Genomic DNA, 15,750 nt, shown 5'->3' with positions numbered 1-15,750 from the left:
TGGGTCGGGGATGCGGCCACGAGTGTGTGCGTGATGGAGAGCATGTGCATGAACTCCTGTCCTTGTGCTGACCCTGCAGAGCTCCAGCCTGCCTCTCTGGTTCCCACTGATCCATCATGCTGTCCGATTGCCCAGAGAAAACCCATTAGTCTGAAACAACACAATACATTAGCAGTCAGCTGCAGGTGTCTCTTTTCTGTGTTGTGCTCATTCTTCACCATCCGTGGATGCAGATGTCATTTTTACATCATCTCGGCAGTCAAATGGCAACGGAGCGAGGGCCTTCTGTGTAAAACATGCACACTTAGATTTGGATAAACCGACACATTCTGTTAATTTGTTGGTCATTTGCCACTAAAGCCTGTCTTTTAAGAGTGTTGTGCTTCGTACTGCGTGATAAGACAATGTCTGTCTTTCTCACTCTGACTGGTGATTTATTAATGCAGGTCTGTATGCAGCTATGCCCCAGTAGGCTGCTCCTGTCCCTCAGGCTAAAAGCTCAGCGTTGCCCCCTGGTGGTAATTAGCCCAGAAGTACAATTTGGCCACTACTTCTTCATGTCTCCTGACACCATCGTGGATAAATGTGGAAATGAAAAATGTCTTAAAAATCGAGCAGATCCCGAAATACATCCTTAAATGAATTAGAGGAGATGGAATGAGCGGGAGGTGCGACGGGGAAGCCTCAAAAACAAATCCCCTCCGTCTCTCCCTGCTTTATGAATTTCCTCACTGACTCACCTCAAAAGTGAATAATTATCTACAGCTCTCATAATTTATGGTGCATGTTTGCATGTCTTTATCATGAAGTTTCCATGGAGACAGCTCTGCTACTCAACCTGCGGGGAGTATGTAAAAAAACATGCAGGACAAGTTTTGTGTAATGAACAAAAGCTTTATTCAAAACATGAAATAAAAAAAAATAGTGACAAAGAAAAATGATCAGAACTCACAAGAATTTGCATAAATATATACCATCAGAGCAGTTCAGAGATAACATATTTCAAAAGGAAACTATATCGCAACATCTATAAACAAGCAGCAAAATAAAAAAATAATCAAGGACAACGCAGAATGAATTAATAGAATACAATAAACATTGTGTCTCTTTAATGCAGGTTTCTTTTTTCAGGTAATCTCGTGTTCAAATGCATTAATGACTGTTGCCACCTAGAGGTTGATCACACAGTTAATTCATTGCAGTCTTTTGCTTATTTAAAGTTTCGACGATAACAAAATGCACAGTTTCAATCGAGCAACTCCAATTTAGAATTCATTGAATAGAATCAATGCAGGAACAGCCCCGAGAGAGCAGTGTTATGGTGCATAATGCATACGATGCAAAAAAGTGCATTCCTGTGGGATTATACAGGCTATTGTGTCTCAAAGCGAGGGGGCCATGAACTGCGGTGCGGCTCATGTTTCAGAACCTGATTGTTGCACAGTGTGACATCTGATGAGCAAGAAAAGCCTACAGATGTTTTCACTCTGCAAAAATCTACTTTGTTAGCCTTACAACCAGGCCTGTCACTTGCCGGACTGGAACAAAGAAAACTCCACACTGACTGTTTACTCCTCTGACGGTGTATTTCAACCGACGTGTGCGCGACTAGTGTCATTACGACAATGCATTTCACTATCATGTAGTTGTGAAAGCTGCAATGTACATCTGCAGCATAATGTTAACTGAGCACTGTCTATACAACTGAGTTCACGTTGCTCTAATAAGGCCATGAAGTTAAATAAACCATTAGGCTAAGTAAAATTTACACTCATACCACAACGTATACCCACATTAACAGTTCAGCAAGCCCCATTCTTATATAAAAAGAAAAGAAAAAAAAGAACAAACGATTCATAATATGGATGCAAAACAAATATTCACACGAATGTACTGAACAACAGTGAGTTTCAACAGTTTTCCCTCTATAAAAATAGCTTAAAAATCTGACACATATTTAAGTACAGTGTAGTGTTAAGTCAGTTGTTTTATCTTTTACATCTGAGACAGTTTAATAACAGGCTGGTACATAAGTCCTCTGCTCTTCCTTCCCTCCTATGACACTGCCATACACTAACGTAGGGCTTTAAAGACAACCAAACTCCCAATAAGGAGCGCTAAAGGGAGAAAAAAAGGGAATGGCATCTTTATCTCCTCGCTACTCCCAACTCCAACTGTCTGCAGTAGTACAGTCTTTTCTGCACTGAGCTTCACATGCACAGTGGTTTAGTAGCGGAGCAGGACTTGACCCACGAGAGGGACAGAGTACGACCAGCAGTACAATATGTGTGCTCCGTAGCAATGTCACAATCATTGAAAAGGTGAAGCAAGGACGAAACATGCCACATTTGGCAAACGGAGAGTCTCTCTCACACAGGATAGAGCATCTGAGGGGCAGGGACACTGAACACATAAGCATTTAGTAACCAACAACCTATAGGACACACACCTATCCACAACTCAAGTGTTTTACACACAGAAAAGCGTGTTGGGAGCCGAGACGGGCCCAACCGAAGAGAAGTAAAGCACAGGATATGATTGTGAAATACAACCAACGGGCAGGAGTCAATGAACAGATTGTCACATTTCATGCTCTGCACACAGGCAATAATTTGTTTTACGAGACAAGCCATAAACATCGTTGTCACCATCATCATCAGTCAGGCCCAGTTAATTCACAAACGTACACAGGCAAAACAATATTGTACACACAAGTAAGTGCACAGGCGTACAAACACGGTCCCTCACAAACACGCCTCCCATTGCACCATGGGATATAACTTATGGTGTAAGTGGTGAAGAGCTAGTCCCCTGATACCCAAGAATTAAAAAAAGCAAAGAGAGAAGGCAAACAGAACACAACACAAGCAGAACCAGTGATATAAACCACCAACATTATAAGGACACTTGAAGAAAGATTGTATTGTTTGGATTAACTGAATGCAGTTGCTATGTACCGCTGTGTTTGCTGGTTATAGCTTTTCAAAGCATATAAAGTAATAACATCTGTAATATATGACAAAAATAAATAAATGAAACCTCTTGCAGCAGTTGTAAAAAGGCCACTGAATGCTTGTGTGTTTGTCTATGTGTATGTGTGTGTGTGTGTGTGTGTGTGTGTGTGTGTGTGTGTGTGTGTGTGTGTGTGTGTGTGTTTGCGATAGTGTGTGAGAGAGATGCAAACTCAACATCACAGGTAGGAACTAGCCAGAAAGTCTTTAGCCTTTAACCATCATGCATTAACATCCATATAAAAGACTCAAGTGCAGTCTCAAACGTAGCTTCTTGCTAGAATTTCCAATCATGCTGTTATGAAGATTTAACTGTATGCATACAGTACAGCATCAGAGGTTACAGTACAGCTTCCGCTTAGTAAGTCTTCTAACCTGGATGAGCCCTAACAGGCTGCCTACCAGGCTAGTAATAAAAGCAATCCAAAAGATAAAGTGCCTCAATCCTGTAACATGTCGGATTTCAATGGCAGAGGCTGTCAAATAATGGCAGTAAATGATCAAGGAGTTAAAGTACAAGCTTCACTTTCCTGGCAGCAGTTGTTCCTAATACCCAAGTAGCACAAATATTCCTCTGGAGTGATGAATTTAGGATTGTTTCCTGACAACAGCAGAATATTATAGTGCTGTCTTGCAGAGCAAGAAAGGCTTTTATTTCAGGACATGAGGCAGTGGCCTGTTTTGCGACTTTAACTGAATAAAGGCCCAAACTTAAAAATGACACCCTGTACAGTTACTGAGAACACTAACACTTTATATTAAGTTGCCCTGAAGTCAAAATTGGCTTTGATAGATAGTGTGAAGTTAACTTATTCGACGTCAAATTACTGAAGAGCAACTCAGTTTAAAGTACCCGATGAGTGATCGCAATTTTACACAAAAGGACACTTTTTAAGAGCTAAATCCATCCTGTTAAAGCATCACAACCAGCACTCCCCTGCCAACATCCAATCTGCAGTGAATCCAAATGAATAATAAACACTTCTAGCGGACATAACACTGAACTTTTTCCGAAAGGAGATTCATCTGCAAAAGGGACAGTTACATAAGGTTTCTTCGTGCGCTTTAACATTTGTTTTGGAGAGCAGTAGACAAAATTCAAAGTTGTGTAAAGACATAATGTCACATTGTCAGAACTCCCTCAACTCATTTTTACCCTCCGACTCCTCCGTCTCTATGAAGCTTTGGCTTTTCTTGCCCGTGGTGACGTTTTATCTTCAGACTTGACAACCCCATTGGCAGCACCCCCTGGCAAGACAAGTTAATTGGAACATTTCAGATTAAAGTGATTTCAAACAGGAATGTTCAAAGAGAATTATTTCAAATTAAAATATCTTAAACATCATGTTTACATACTCACCCCTTGTCGGTTCCCTTTTGTGAGGCTTGCTCTTTGGACTGACTGTCTTCTTCTTTGAGGCTTGGTTCTGGCTGTGCTCTCTCCACTTTTTCAACTGGAAGTTAATGAATTTCCACATCATCCAGGCCTGTGTCAGGCAGATAGCTGCCAGACAAGTCATCCTGAGGGGTAGAATGTTGTTTATTTAGGTTGAGTTTTTTTTTGCCATTGATCATTTTGGAATTCAATACATTTGTGGTGAAGAATGCAACTCCAATTCTAAAAACATTTTTTTCAAATTCAGGAAATATCTTTTCATAGCCTGCTAAAAAAAAATCTGGTGTTTGTACACAGCATTGGCCCTACAAATGGGACACAAACAAAACAATGGCATTCCAGCATTTCCTGTACACATTCAAACTCGTGCATGTTCATGCTCATGCACAGGGAAAGTGAATAATCAGGGTTACAGCAAATGTGGCACATGCTAACAATCCAAATATGCTAACAAGCTTAAAATCACTAGTCTCTGTCCAGAATCGCAGACTCCACCTTTAAACCTGTTAGTTGCTGTTGGGGCCTACCTTATGGTGAGCACGTTGAAGTTGCCATCTGCTAGGGAAAAGCCCTGGTTTTCTGTGCGGGGCAGGCCGAAGCCAAATGTCAGAACAGACAGCGTGAGGGTGAGGAGGCGGGCGATGACAAAAAGCAGCGCCCACAGAGTGAAACTGCAAAGGAAAATAAGCATTAGGTGGCTCAGATGAAGAGTCTACTATCACCAGCGACATGCTGAATGCACAGTGGAGAACGCGGTACCCTTTTTGCTTGTTCTCGTCACTGAAGTAGAAGAGGCGCGAAGCATGGAACAGAAGCTCCACCAGGTAGTGAGGAACCAGCAGCACCAGGCCCAGTCGGTGGAGGCTGAACGGACAGAACACAGGCAGGGAGGCAATATGGAATTAACTCGGGATATAAAGAAAGAAAGTAAAGGTCAACAACAGAGAGCACTGAAGTCTTCTTAAAGAACATATCTGTAGGTCAGAAGATAGAATTTGAAATATATCAGTTCCTCACATTAGATTTTTAAAATCAATAACAGGAGAAACTAAAGAAAAAAAAGACAGACGTGGCTCACAGAATAACAAAAATAAATGTATGACACCTTAAAGTTTACTCTCTGTGCAGGTGAAAGTGAGCTGACCTGACTTGGAGTTCAGATATGAACAAAATATAAAACAACATTAAAACATTAACCATATAAGGAGAATTAAGTAAAGTGAAAGACTGATAATTAAGCAACTACTCTCAGTTCATCACTCACAATTCAAAACAAAAAGAAAAAATCAATTACTTCCTAAACCACAAGATACTGTTCAGTAGATTAGTGTCAAGCAGGAGGTCAGAGCCGCTTTGCATTTGATTGCATAATGATGTAATAATTGTACTGTTGCGCGTTTTACTGCAGAACCCACGAGAAAGTACTTTACTGGGTGCTGGTTTGAGACGTTCTCGGTCTTCATCAGGGCTAACTGGATCTTTATGAGATATACTGACAACATGCGTCCTGTGAATATTTCATCCCCAGAAGGATAAATGAATTATTTGACTCACTTTAAGACATAGGCACCAGTGATGTGGACAACATAAAGGCAAATGTAATAAAGCTGGCGGGGGATGTCTTCCTACAAAAAATGAAACAAAGAGGGAGAGAGTTTGTTAGCAACAGCAATAACCACAAATAGCAGAGTTTGCTCGAAAGATGTGTGGATGAAAAAGCACGTCTTAAAACACAGCCCGGACACATTAACCACATTTCCTATGCAAATTAAGCAGTGACATCGACTTGACTCCAATTTAATAATAACTTATGCACACAGTTGATATCGACAAAATAGCTAAAGATTTTCACTTACATACATTATTCAGCCGACCTTAAATCAATGTGCTTTTTCAAAGAAACTGAAGAAGAGGCATTAATAAATGATAGCTTCTTCATCCTAACCTAGATCACACTTCAAGTCCTTCTTGCTTGGCTTTCAGCAGTACATAAGAAGTGCAAATGTTTCAAACATTTACAGTCGCTCTGCTGCACATGGGTGCTGTAAAATCAGAGCCCTCGGCTGATTCCTTATTGAGAAACATGGAAACATGGCTGGAAGAACATTAACTGACTGAGATATAAACACCGCTGCGCTCAGTGTAGGTTAAAGACTGCAGAGGCACTAAAATCCATTTCACTTTGACAGCTGGTAAAATGAAATGTATCATAGGCTGATGTGTTACTGCTGACACACTGGAAAGCAGGACAAAAGGACTCCGGTTCTTAACCACTTAAACTGTTTAAAAGGTTATATGGTTGATGTGCCAGTAAAACACGCATTAAAAGTGACAGCTTCTCTTTTCACTGGAGCCAATGTGCCACCTTACATCTATAATTTCAAGACCACTCGGCTACATAAATAAATCGCTGAGGGTAACTTATGAAACTTCAAAATAATAACGCTTTAGTGGACTTTTTTTTTTAACAGCGCAGATTTTTGAAATGACCCTTACCTTCCGTACTTTTTGAAAGTACAGCTCAGGAAGTGCATGAAGCCAATAGGCAATTTGGCAAATGTAGAAGAACTTGACCTGAAAACTAGAAAGAGGAAAGGTTGTGCAGAGCAATAGAGAAATGTGGTGTCAATTAAGAAAGAAGCTAGCTTACTTCTTATGACTATTATTATCTAAATGCAGTGAGGTGCACAAACAAGTCAAGCCAGTGAGAGAGGATCAGTCTGATCACTGAGGATGTGAGGTTACGCTTACATTGTTACAAAACAATAAAACCAAACAAGAGATAATGTGCACACAGTGTATTATTTTAAAAGGGCAGACTTCTGATTGAAATCATCCTTAAAATGGAATTAAGCGATTTGTTTAGATTTTTCTTGGATTGTCACTAAGCTGGGAAACATTTTTGCGAACCGAAAGTGTGTAAACTTTACTTACACCATGTGAGTGTGTGGATAACCCTCCCATAGGAAAGTAGGATTTGTTGCAAAGTCCTCCTGTGAATAGAAAAAGCGGCACTGCATAAGATAAAGCCTAAAGCAGCCTGATAAAAAGCATTTCATTGACTCCTGACGCTCGTACCGCTGTTAGGATGCTGCAGCCCCAGATGAAGGAGAACAGGTAGAACACCGCAAGCTGTCCAGACTCATTGAACTTGCTGTGTTTGGTTTTTGACAGGTGCAACCTCCTATTCATTTTCTGAAATTTACAAAAAATAAAAAACAGACACATGAAGAACACATTGACATACTGCATCACATTGTGATGGTTTAGTTCTATTAATTCCTTAATTTCTGTTAGTAATACAGGCCCCATTTTTCCCCACGTCTAATTTAAATAACAAGATAATTGAATTTTCACTGCTTTATTTAGATGCAAAAAGAGCTTCAGGAACTAACACCGTCTGCTACAATTTTAGAACTGCTCCAGCTTCTACATATATTTTTAAAAGAAATGAGCAAAACACTGCAAGTTTCACATTTTCCTTCACAAATGTTGTACCTTCAGTTCCTTAATTTTAACGCACAAGTAAAATTTTCTTAGTTCAGTTTTCAGTCTGAGCATAACAAGAGGAAGAGCAGGTTTGTCCCTCATTTTTTAAAGTCTCAATTTGGTCATTGATTTGATACATCTCTGTGTATTAAACTTATGTAGACGTTCTTGCCATTAAAATGCCTGAGACTCTACACCAGGGGTGTCGAACTCCGTTCCTGGAGGGCCACTATCCTGCATGTTTTAGATGTTTCCCTCTTCCAACACACCTGATTCAAATGATCAGGCTCGTTATCAGGCTTCTGCTGAGCTTGATGATAAGCTGATCATTTGAATGAGGTGTGTTGGAAGAGGGAAACATCTAAAACATGCAGGATAGTGGCCCTCCAGGAACGGAGTTTGACACCCCTGCTCTACACCATTACTTTCTTTAGAATCTGTGAATGTAAGATCATCTCTCTCCATGCAGCTCAAACACCAGCTCACTTAAATGTCTGCTCAAACACAGTAAAACTACTTCATTGTACACACTGGCAAATTGGAATATTGCAGTAATGTAGACATATATGCATGAAGTGGAGACCAATTCTGAAGAATAAAGATCCACAAAGCACCACCCTGCAACGAGACAGGATTAGCTCCTCAGGTTTGTTACATGTAAAAGATTCATGAAGACTGAATCTGTGGTTTTTTTTCTCGTCTTTATGCTGTAGTTTAAAGGCAGAAATGCTCAGTCGTGACGTGTTTTCTAGGATATTAAAATACAGACATGGTAACAAAGTAAGAAACCTGAATTTTCACCCGAGGTGTTTTTAAACTTTAATCACATTAAGAGGAGATCTATCCACAGTCTGTATAAATAGGAGGAACATTACTGATGCCTGCTTAAAACAGATATAGAAAACTGTGATGTGATCCTTTAAGAGGGAAGGATATATTAAAAAAAACAAATCCGTGTATACTGTTAAATGTGATCCAAATAAGATGATGTTTATTCTAAAATGTAAATATATGAAAAGATTTTTTCTCTTTATGATATCCCGCTGGGAATAGTCATCAGAGTCAAAAGATGTCAGGAGAAACATGAGCATTGTTTCTGTCACCATGCAGGCGGAAGGATGGAATTTGATCACGTACAAGCAGCTCTCACAACAGAGATGACACATATGGTAATGGAGCCTATGATCCTTTGATCCTTTTGGAATGAAATACTAACAGACTATTGTAGAGAGCACACGGGCTGTGTCAGCTACTATGATTTACTCAGAAAACAGACTCGTGTGCAAGCTGTTAAGGCGGAGATGGAGAGTACGGGTTTGGTTTCACTTACACCATATTTATAGGAGTAAATAAAAAAATAAAGATGATGACTGCTGGGCTTTGACACTGATGTACTCACGTCTAGAATATACTCTTGTATCAAGGCATGAAGGATGACCGCGATAAGCAGGTAGAAGAACACGGTGGCCACATCTTTAGGGCCGTACTGGTAAAGGTTCACCGGCTCACTTTTCTCATCTGCACAAAAGAACAAGCAGAAGACAAACGCTGGCTAAAAATGTGGAATGTGCAATCAATGAACAGCCAATAATGGACAGATAAGTTCCAGCTCACCAAGAACTTGAGTTACGTTGTACTGGACTGTGATGAACATGATGGCAAACTTTGCTGTGACCTGGAAAGTGAGAGGAAGGCAAATAGTAAGTGACAAATTTCATTCAGCCTTTGCATTAATACACCAACACTGTGTCACATGTATGGCACCTCTAAACAAACATCTCACTGACTGCATCCTTCATGCTCTTTCAGCACCAACTGAGAGAAATTCAGTCATCATTTTACGCCCATATGAGATGAGCAAAGACTGCAGTGTCACTACAAGAAACGAAACTCGCTGACTTCCATAATTGGGGTCTGGAGAAATCCAGGAGCTGCCTGGAGGGGCTCCCAGGGGTCTCCAGCAAAATGAGGAGCTCCTCTCCCCCTGCTACAATGACTGCCATTGTGTATAGGCATTAATAATTCTGCACCAAGCTATAACACATCTCTGCCCTCATAGCTAAAGGCTGATTAAGATACAAATCTTATATTTAAAAAAAGGCATCTGGGAAGTGGGTAGATGTTTCCACGGGATTTGCAGTGTGGACCCTGGCTTTGGGTGGGGACAGGTTAGTGGGAGGAAAAGCTATCTTGTTCCATTCAAACGTGACTGGGTACTAGTCTTCTATAGCTGCTGTGTCGAATCACAGGGCTGCTAGTCAAACGTGTAGCATGCAGAGAGACACTAAAAGGCCAGATACATGTACTGGTTAGCTGTGGGGGAGATTAGCCGGCTGGTAAGATGACCTGTTAGCTGTGCCACTGGGCCTCCTCACCATCTTCTTTGGCAATCACAGAGACACATGAGAAGCAGAGGGACACGCTAGCGCTCTGCCACTGGAGTGCTGCTGTCATATCAGCTAACGGGAGCTAGCATCAGCTAACATCATCGGCTAACTACAGCTCCTTCCCCTGTGCAGTGTACCTCAAACATCAGGCCCAGGAGGATGATCATGGCCAAACACGAAACCATGTCGGCGTGGTTCTGGATCACGAACTCGTGGCTCAGCACCGGCGGGCTCTTGTTCTTCTTGCGGAAACCCATGGCTCACCGACACGACTCTGGCTTCTCGAGCTCCGGGCTACCGTCTCTCAGTCTGGCGGGGTTGGAGTTAGCTTCCCCCTGCTGCTGGCCTGCACGTCTCAGCCGATGGATGCTGGCGCTGCTCGGGGCCGATCCCTCCACTGTAGTCCGTGAACACAGTGAACCGCTGCTCGTGTGTTTAAAAAACAGTCATGAAGGCGCATCGCACCGAACTAAACAGCACAGCACAACACCCACTTTTCCCCCCCTGCCTTGTAAAGTCAGATGACGGGCCCTCCCACTTCAAAACCCCATTCATGAACCGCCCAGTGTCATTGACGTAGAAGGAGAACCCAGGCCTGCGGTGCGTTCACGTACTCCACGTAAGCGCCACACACGAGGGATCAGCAAAGCTCCTGACTCACCACAGGAGAGTCACACATAATAATTATCTGTTTGGAAATGATCTTGAATGACAGTGATGCATCAGACCCCCCATACCCAGGAGCCCCAGTTTTATGTTTATGTTTGAATTTTCTTTTTTGGTGATTTGATTAATTAATTGCAAATTTGTTAAGAAATTCCTACAATTTCACCTGAGGCAAATCAGCTTGCAACCAAGTGGTGAGGGCTAGTGTCATTGATTAATTATTATTTAATACTCAAAAGATACATGTTGCCAGTAAAACTATTTGGTACACAGAACAAAAGGAAGTATTATCGTATAACCCCAGGAATTAAAATAGGAATTCAATTTGTAAAGTTTCTGTTTTCCTGTAGCATATAACCACAGTGAATGAATGATTTACACTGAACGAAAATGTGAACACAGCTTGCAAATGGCCTGACTTAGAGGAACAAAGTTAAAAAATCTCATTTCTATTGTTAGGGTGAGAAAAGCGTCACATGTCGTCAATTGTACACAAAAGGTTTTTAAAGTTGCTGAGTTAATCCACGTGCTAGTCAGGTGATGCTTTAAAGCAGTGGTTCTCAACCCTGTTCCTCAGGACCCCATGTCCTGCATGTTTTAGATGCTTCCCTGCTCCAACACACCTGATTCAAATGATCAGCTTGTCATCAAGCCTCTGCAGAGGCAATCATCAGTTAGCATGATCAAACACTCCTTTGATGAGTGACTATAAAAGGCCACATTAACTGGCAGCTTTATTCCAACGACAAAGACAACAAGAGACAGACTAGAACAGGCTGTTGTCTGGATGTTGGCATGTTAGTCTGTGCTGTAGTTAGGTACTTGAATGTCCACAACTCAACCACTTGTCTTTTTCTGAAATTCTTGCAGACAGTATAATACAGCATGTAGTCTACCACATGACGCTCTGGATGGTTGTTTCCAACAATGTGATTTTGTGACCTAAAATACGTGCCAACTTGACAGAGGCCTACAAAGAGAATGAAACAACAGTCCACAAGCAGCATCAACAACTTCATTGACATGTTTTTTCAGATGTGTGACTGGATAAAGACTAGAGATTTCCGATCTATGAAACCACTCGTCTTCTGCCTATTGTCATGTCCAACCTAGTCCATACTTGGTTGTTTCTGGGTGCTCATTCTGTTGCAGACATGCTAAGTGTTGGAACAATCAATACTTATTCCCCTATGTAAAAAAGAATCGAAAGAATTTTCTATAATGATACCTGCATCATTCATCTTTTTGTTCATAAAATACTTTTATTCCATGAACACCTTGTTTGTCCTGCAAAGAAAATGACGACTGCATCCAGGCTCTGAGGATTTATGCTCATGAAAGCCTCCAAAGTTTATGCTGAAAACTTAATTTTATCTTCAAAGTCCTTTAGGATGTTTTGTCCTGTATTGAAATGCAGGCTGTATTTAATTATTTTCATACCACAGTGGACGTTCCTCCAAAATAATTAGCATATTGGAATAATGTTTTTTTTTTTTCCAATTGATCATCAAATAAGAAGGTCTCAATAAACCCATTTCAAATTTAATTTATATTTTTGTATGTTCTGTAGCTCTTATCTATACATTTGTCCCATTATTTTCCCTTGGGGCTCATCTATATACCCCTAGTAACCACAAAAAAGAACATCAATGTGCAATGAAAGTTGCATGCAAAACACAAAAGCCCTTCTATAATTTAAACTATAATGACTGCAGCACTATATTGTTCAGTTTCTGTTAAGACTTTAAATAGAACCATGTGTTGTGAATATAGAAACACTGATGCAGTCTTAGTGGTAATATTGGTAAAGTGTTGTATGTCAAATTTTAGATGGTAACTTACACAATATTGGGGAGACCCGTACTGACATTTAATCAAAGTAAACATATTTTTAGTTTCCTTGCACTTTTAATCTTTATTATATGATCCAATATCGCATCTTGTACTCTCGATTTATCTGAAGATTTGTCACAAATTAGTTGTCAATCAAGCTCTTAAGCCTACAAATTTTAAACAAAAATACTGCTGACATCAATAACAATTTAATACAAGTTAACAATAGATTTTAGAACACTGCAAGGACAAGTGCTTTTACTATTGATACTTTAAATATGTTTTGCTGATTACATTGTCGTACTAAAATAGCTTCATTTGAGACAAGTGTAAATCTCTGCTCTGTCTGCTGTGGCTCTATAAATTGTAAAATAATATTCTTTTATTAGTGTATATGGCTATGCTTTTAACTAACTAAAGAATCCTGTTTTCTCTGAAATATGTATTTATTTTGTCTTCATTTAGTTGCAAACAAACACAAAAATCATTTGTCTTGCAAGCACATTTGGTATCTTGGCTGTTTATTGGTATTGTTCTCAAAGAATCTCAAACAAACTAACACAAAAGTGTCAAAGATAAACCAAGTAAATGATCAATAAAGAAGTCTGATAGTGGTGGTTTTAATATAAATACAGCAGGACAAATCGAGGTAAGACAGCCAAAACAAGATGTCTCCAACACTGCACAAATTTGGATGTTAAATAATTAAAAACAGATGACAACTTTGTGCTATAAAATGAAATATTAATCTTAGAAAGGGGCATCTTCTCCAGGTTGTCTGAGGCATACCTTATTACTAATGCTTAAGATTAACTTTATATTTAAAATATGATGCTGTTACTATTTCAGCTGCAACATAACTGTTAGCTAACGCATAGGACAATTATTTTAGATTTTGGTTTTAGTATGGTTTAATTATTGAATCAATTTGGAATTGAAGGGATGAGGACAAATCACAGTTGGAGAGGTTATAACTTTACTATAACTTTATTTCACTGATATTTAAATTATTGGCATAGCATTATTGGCATAACAATAATGTCAAATCACCAGGGATGCTTAGTCTAAAGAGGCAAAGAATTCAGCTGGCTAGCTACAGCAAGCTAATATGGCACACAAGTGTAAGCTTAATATAGAATCAGATAGTTAGCCTTTTACACAGATGATACTGTTCCTTTTCTTAACTGCTGGTTCGATATCATAATAATAATTTATCAGACTTCTAGTACTGACAAAGCTAGGATTCAATTTCAGGAAGGCACTTTTCCTTAAAAGTCCTACCATAATAAACATTTATTATTTTCAAATTCAAACTAATACATAGTCCTCTATATTGAACAGTAAAAAAATGTAATAATATTCTCATAAAAAACACACATACTTGTTTTGTAGTGTCACAGTATTACATCCAAATATTTTTTAAAAACACTTTTTAAAAAAAATTTCCCCTTACCAGTACAATTCTTTCAAATTTATTTAAATATTAGCAAGGCTAACATCTAACAAAGGACCTGAAATTTAAACAAATGACTATCTTTACTTTAATATATATTAATATAATTTTCTCTAACTTAACGGTAAATATTAAATCCAAAATTTGTTGTGACAATAAGGCAAGTGACAGAGGCAACGAGGTAACTTTTGCTCACAGCCAAATAATATATCAACTTTCTAAGTTTCTTTTAGGCCTCAAGGACAGTGTTAAATTCTTGTATTTTTCAAACATTTTACAAACGGTTATGTTTAACTATTTAGTCTTCCGTGACGTTCATTAGGCGTTCAACAAACAGCACAGCAGTATAATTAACTAACATTGTTAGCTAATGTGACCTAAATTTCAAGTGCTTAGACGCATCCAGCTGACTCTAGTCAAAGCTTACATTGTGTTTGGGCACTAGAGGGCAGTATGAGACAGACCGCAGCCAGCAACACCAACATCCTCCAGCACAACGTCTGCAAACACACAGTATGTATCAATATTGTCCATACATAGAGTAAAATAATAATTTAGAAAAAAAAACCCACTGTGGGTTTCTAGTTTAAAAACAGTCCTGCTAGCCTAGTCGATAAATAATGCCACTCTTAAACAGGATTCGAGCCCTACGTTGGGCGCAGGCTTCTTCCTGGTGCTGCAAGTACACAGGCCCGACATGCATATACACGGGAAAACAAAGGTACATTAAAACCATTTTTGTGTGGCGAGCTCACTCTTTTCACTTTCTGTGCAGTAGTTAACGTGCCATAATGTGTATCTGTGATTGTACTACAGTAGACGGGATTTTTTTTGCAGTATTTGGAAACCCCTACTCACGTGTAGAGAAGTAAAATGGTGGAAAGCAGTCTGATACAATCACTACTCTTCTGAATACAGTGGCCACAAAAAGCGCAAATTATGTTTAGTCCAGGATCATTTAACGGTGATTCCTGAACTGTTTTGTACTGTACAGTAAACTACTGCAATTTCTGAAGCAGTATTTTGTGCTTAATGTGATACAGTCCTTTATGTTGAACCTTTTTTTAAATAAAATATTTGAGTCTGTCACATATGTGGAGGAGGAAAAGAAAGACCTTTCATTAGACATAATTACATGCTCACAAATGCCCAAAGAGTAGACTCAACAAATGATACAGCCTCACCAAATGCTAGTATTGGACATGATTGTATTCACTAGTTGGGTTAACTATTGAGATTTGTGTTTTTGTCTATTCACAGAATATAAAACTGTGTATAAATGTGCTGGTGAAGGTCAAAAGGGACGACAAAATGTGACATTTGTCAGGCTTAATGTTTATTACTGCTCTCAAATCACTATTTTGTTTTAATTTTTCACCTTATGGAGTAGGAGAAAGGAACATGCATTGATTAATGTTATTTTATTTTATTAGTTTGCTAAGCACAGGCTTGTACATTTATTTGTTTGACTTGTTACTTGCCACTGGGGCATAATAGTACAATATTAGGTTAACA

At 39.3% G+C, this 15,750-nt stretch overlaps 1 protein-coding gene across 1 annotated transcript; it reads right to left on the bottom strand.

Moving 5' to 3' along the window:
- Positions 1-1,841: 1,841 nt before the first annotated feature.
- zgc:113278 (Translocating chain-associated membrane protein 1-like 1-like) lies at positions 1,842-10,866 on the bottom strand. Its single transcript, XM_022189755.2, has 11 exons — positions 10,421-10,866; positions 9,511-9,571; positions 9,296-9,414; positions 7,486-7,602; positions 7,342-7,400; positions 6,904-6,988; positions 5,962-6,032; positions 5,167-5,271; positions 4,935-5,078; positions 4,372-4,532; positions 1,842-4,259 (listed from the first exon to the last, which is right to left on the bottom strand). The coding sequence occupies exons 1-11, from the start codon at positions 10,538-10,540 to the stop codon at positions 4,186-4,188; spliced, it is 1,116 nt and encodes a 371-aa protein (XP_022045447.1). The 5' UTR covers positions 10,541-10,866; the 3' UTR covers positions 1,842-4,185.
- Between the last annotated feature and the right edge of the window lie 4,884 nt (positions 10,867-15,750).

This window comes from Acanthochromis polyacanthus, chromosome 6 (genome assembly GCF_021347895.1).
Source record: "Acanthochromis polyacanthus isolate Apoly-LR-REF ecotype Palm Island chromosome 6, KAUST_Apoly_ChrSc, whole genome shotgun sequence".
In the NCBI taxonomy this organism is placed as follows: domain Eukaryota; kingdom Metazoa; phylum Chordata; class Actinopteri; family Pomacentridae; genus Acanthochromis; species Acanthochromis polyacanthus.
Note: the sequence above shows the minus strand (reverse complement) of the source record. Positions and strands in the feature narration are given on the sequence as shown.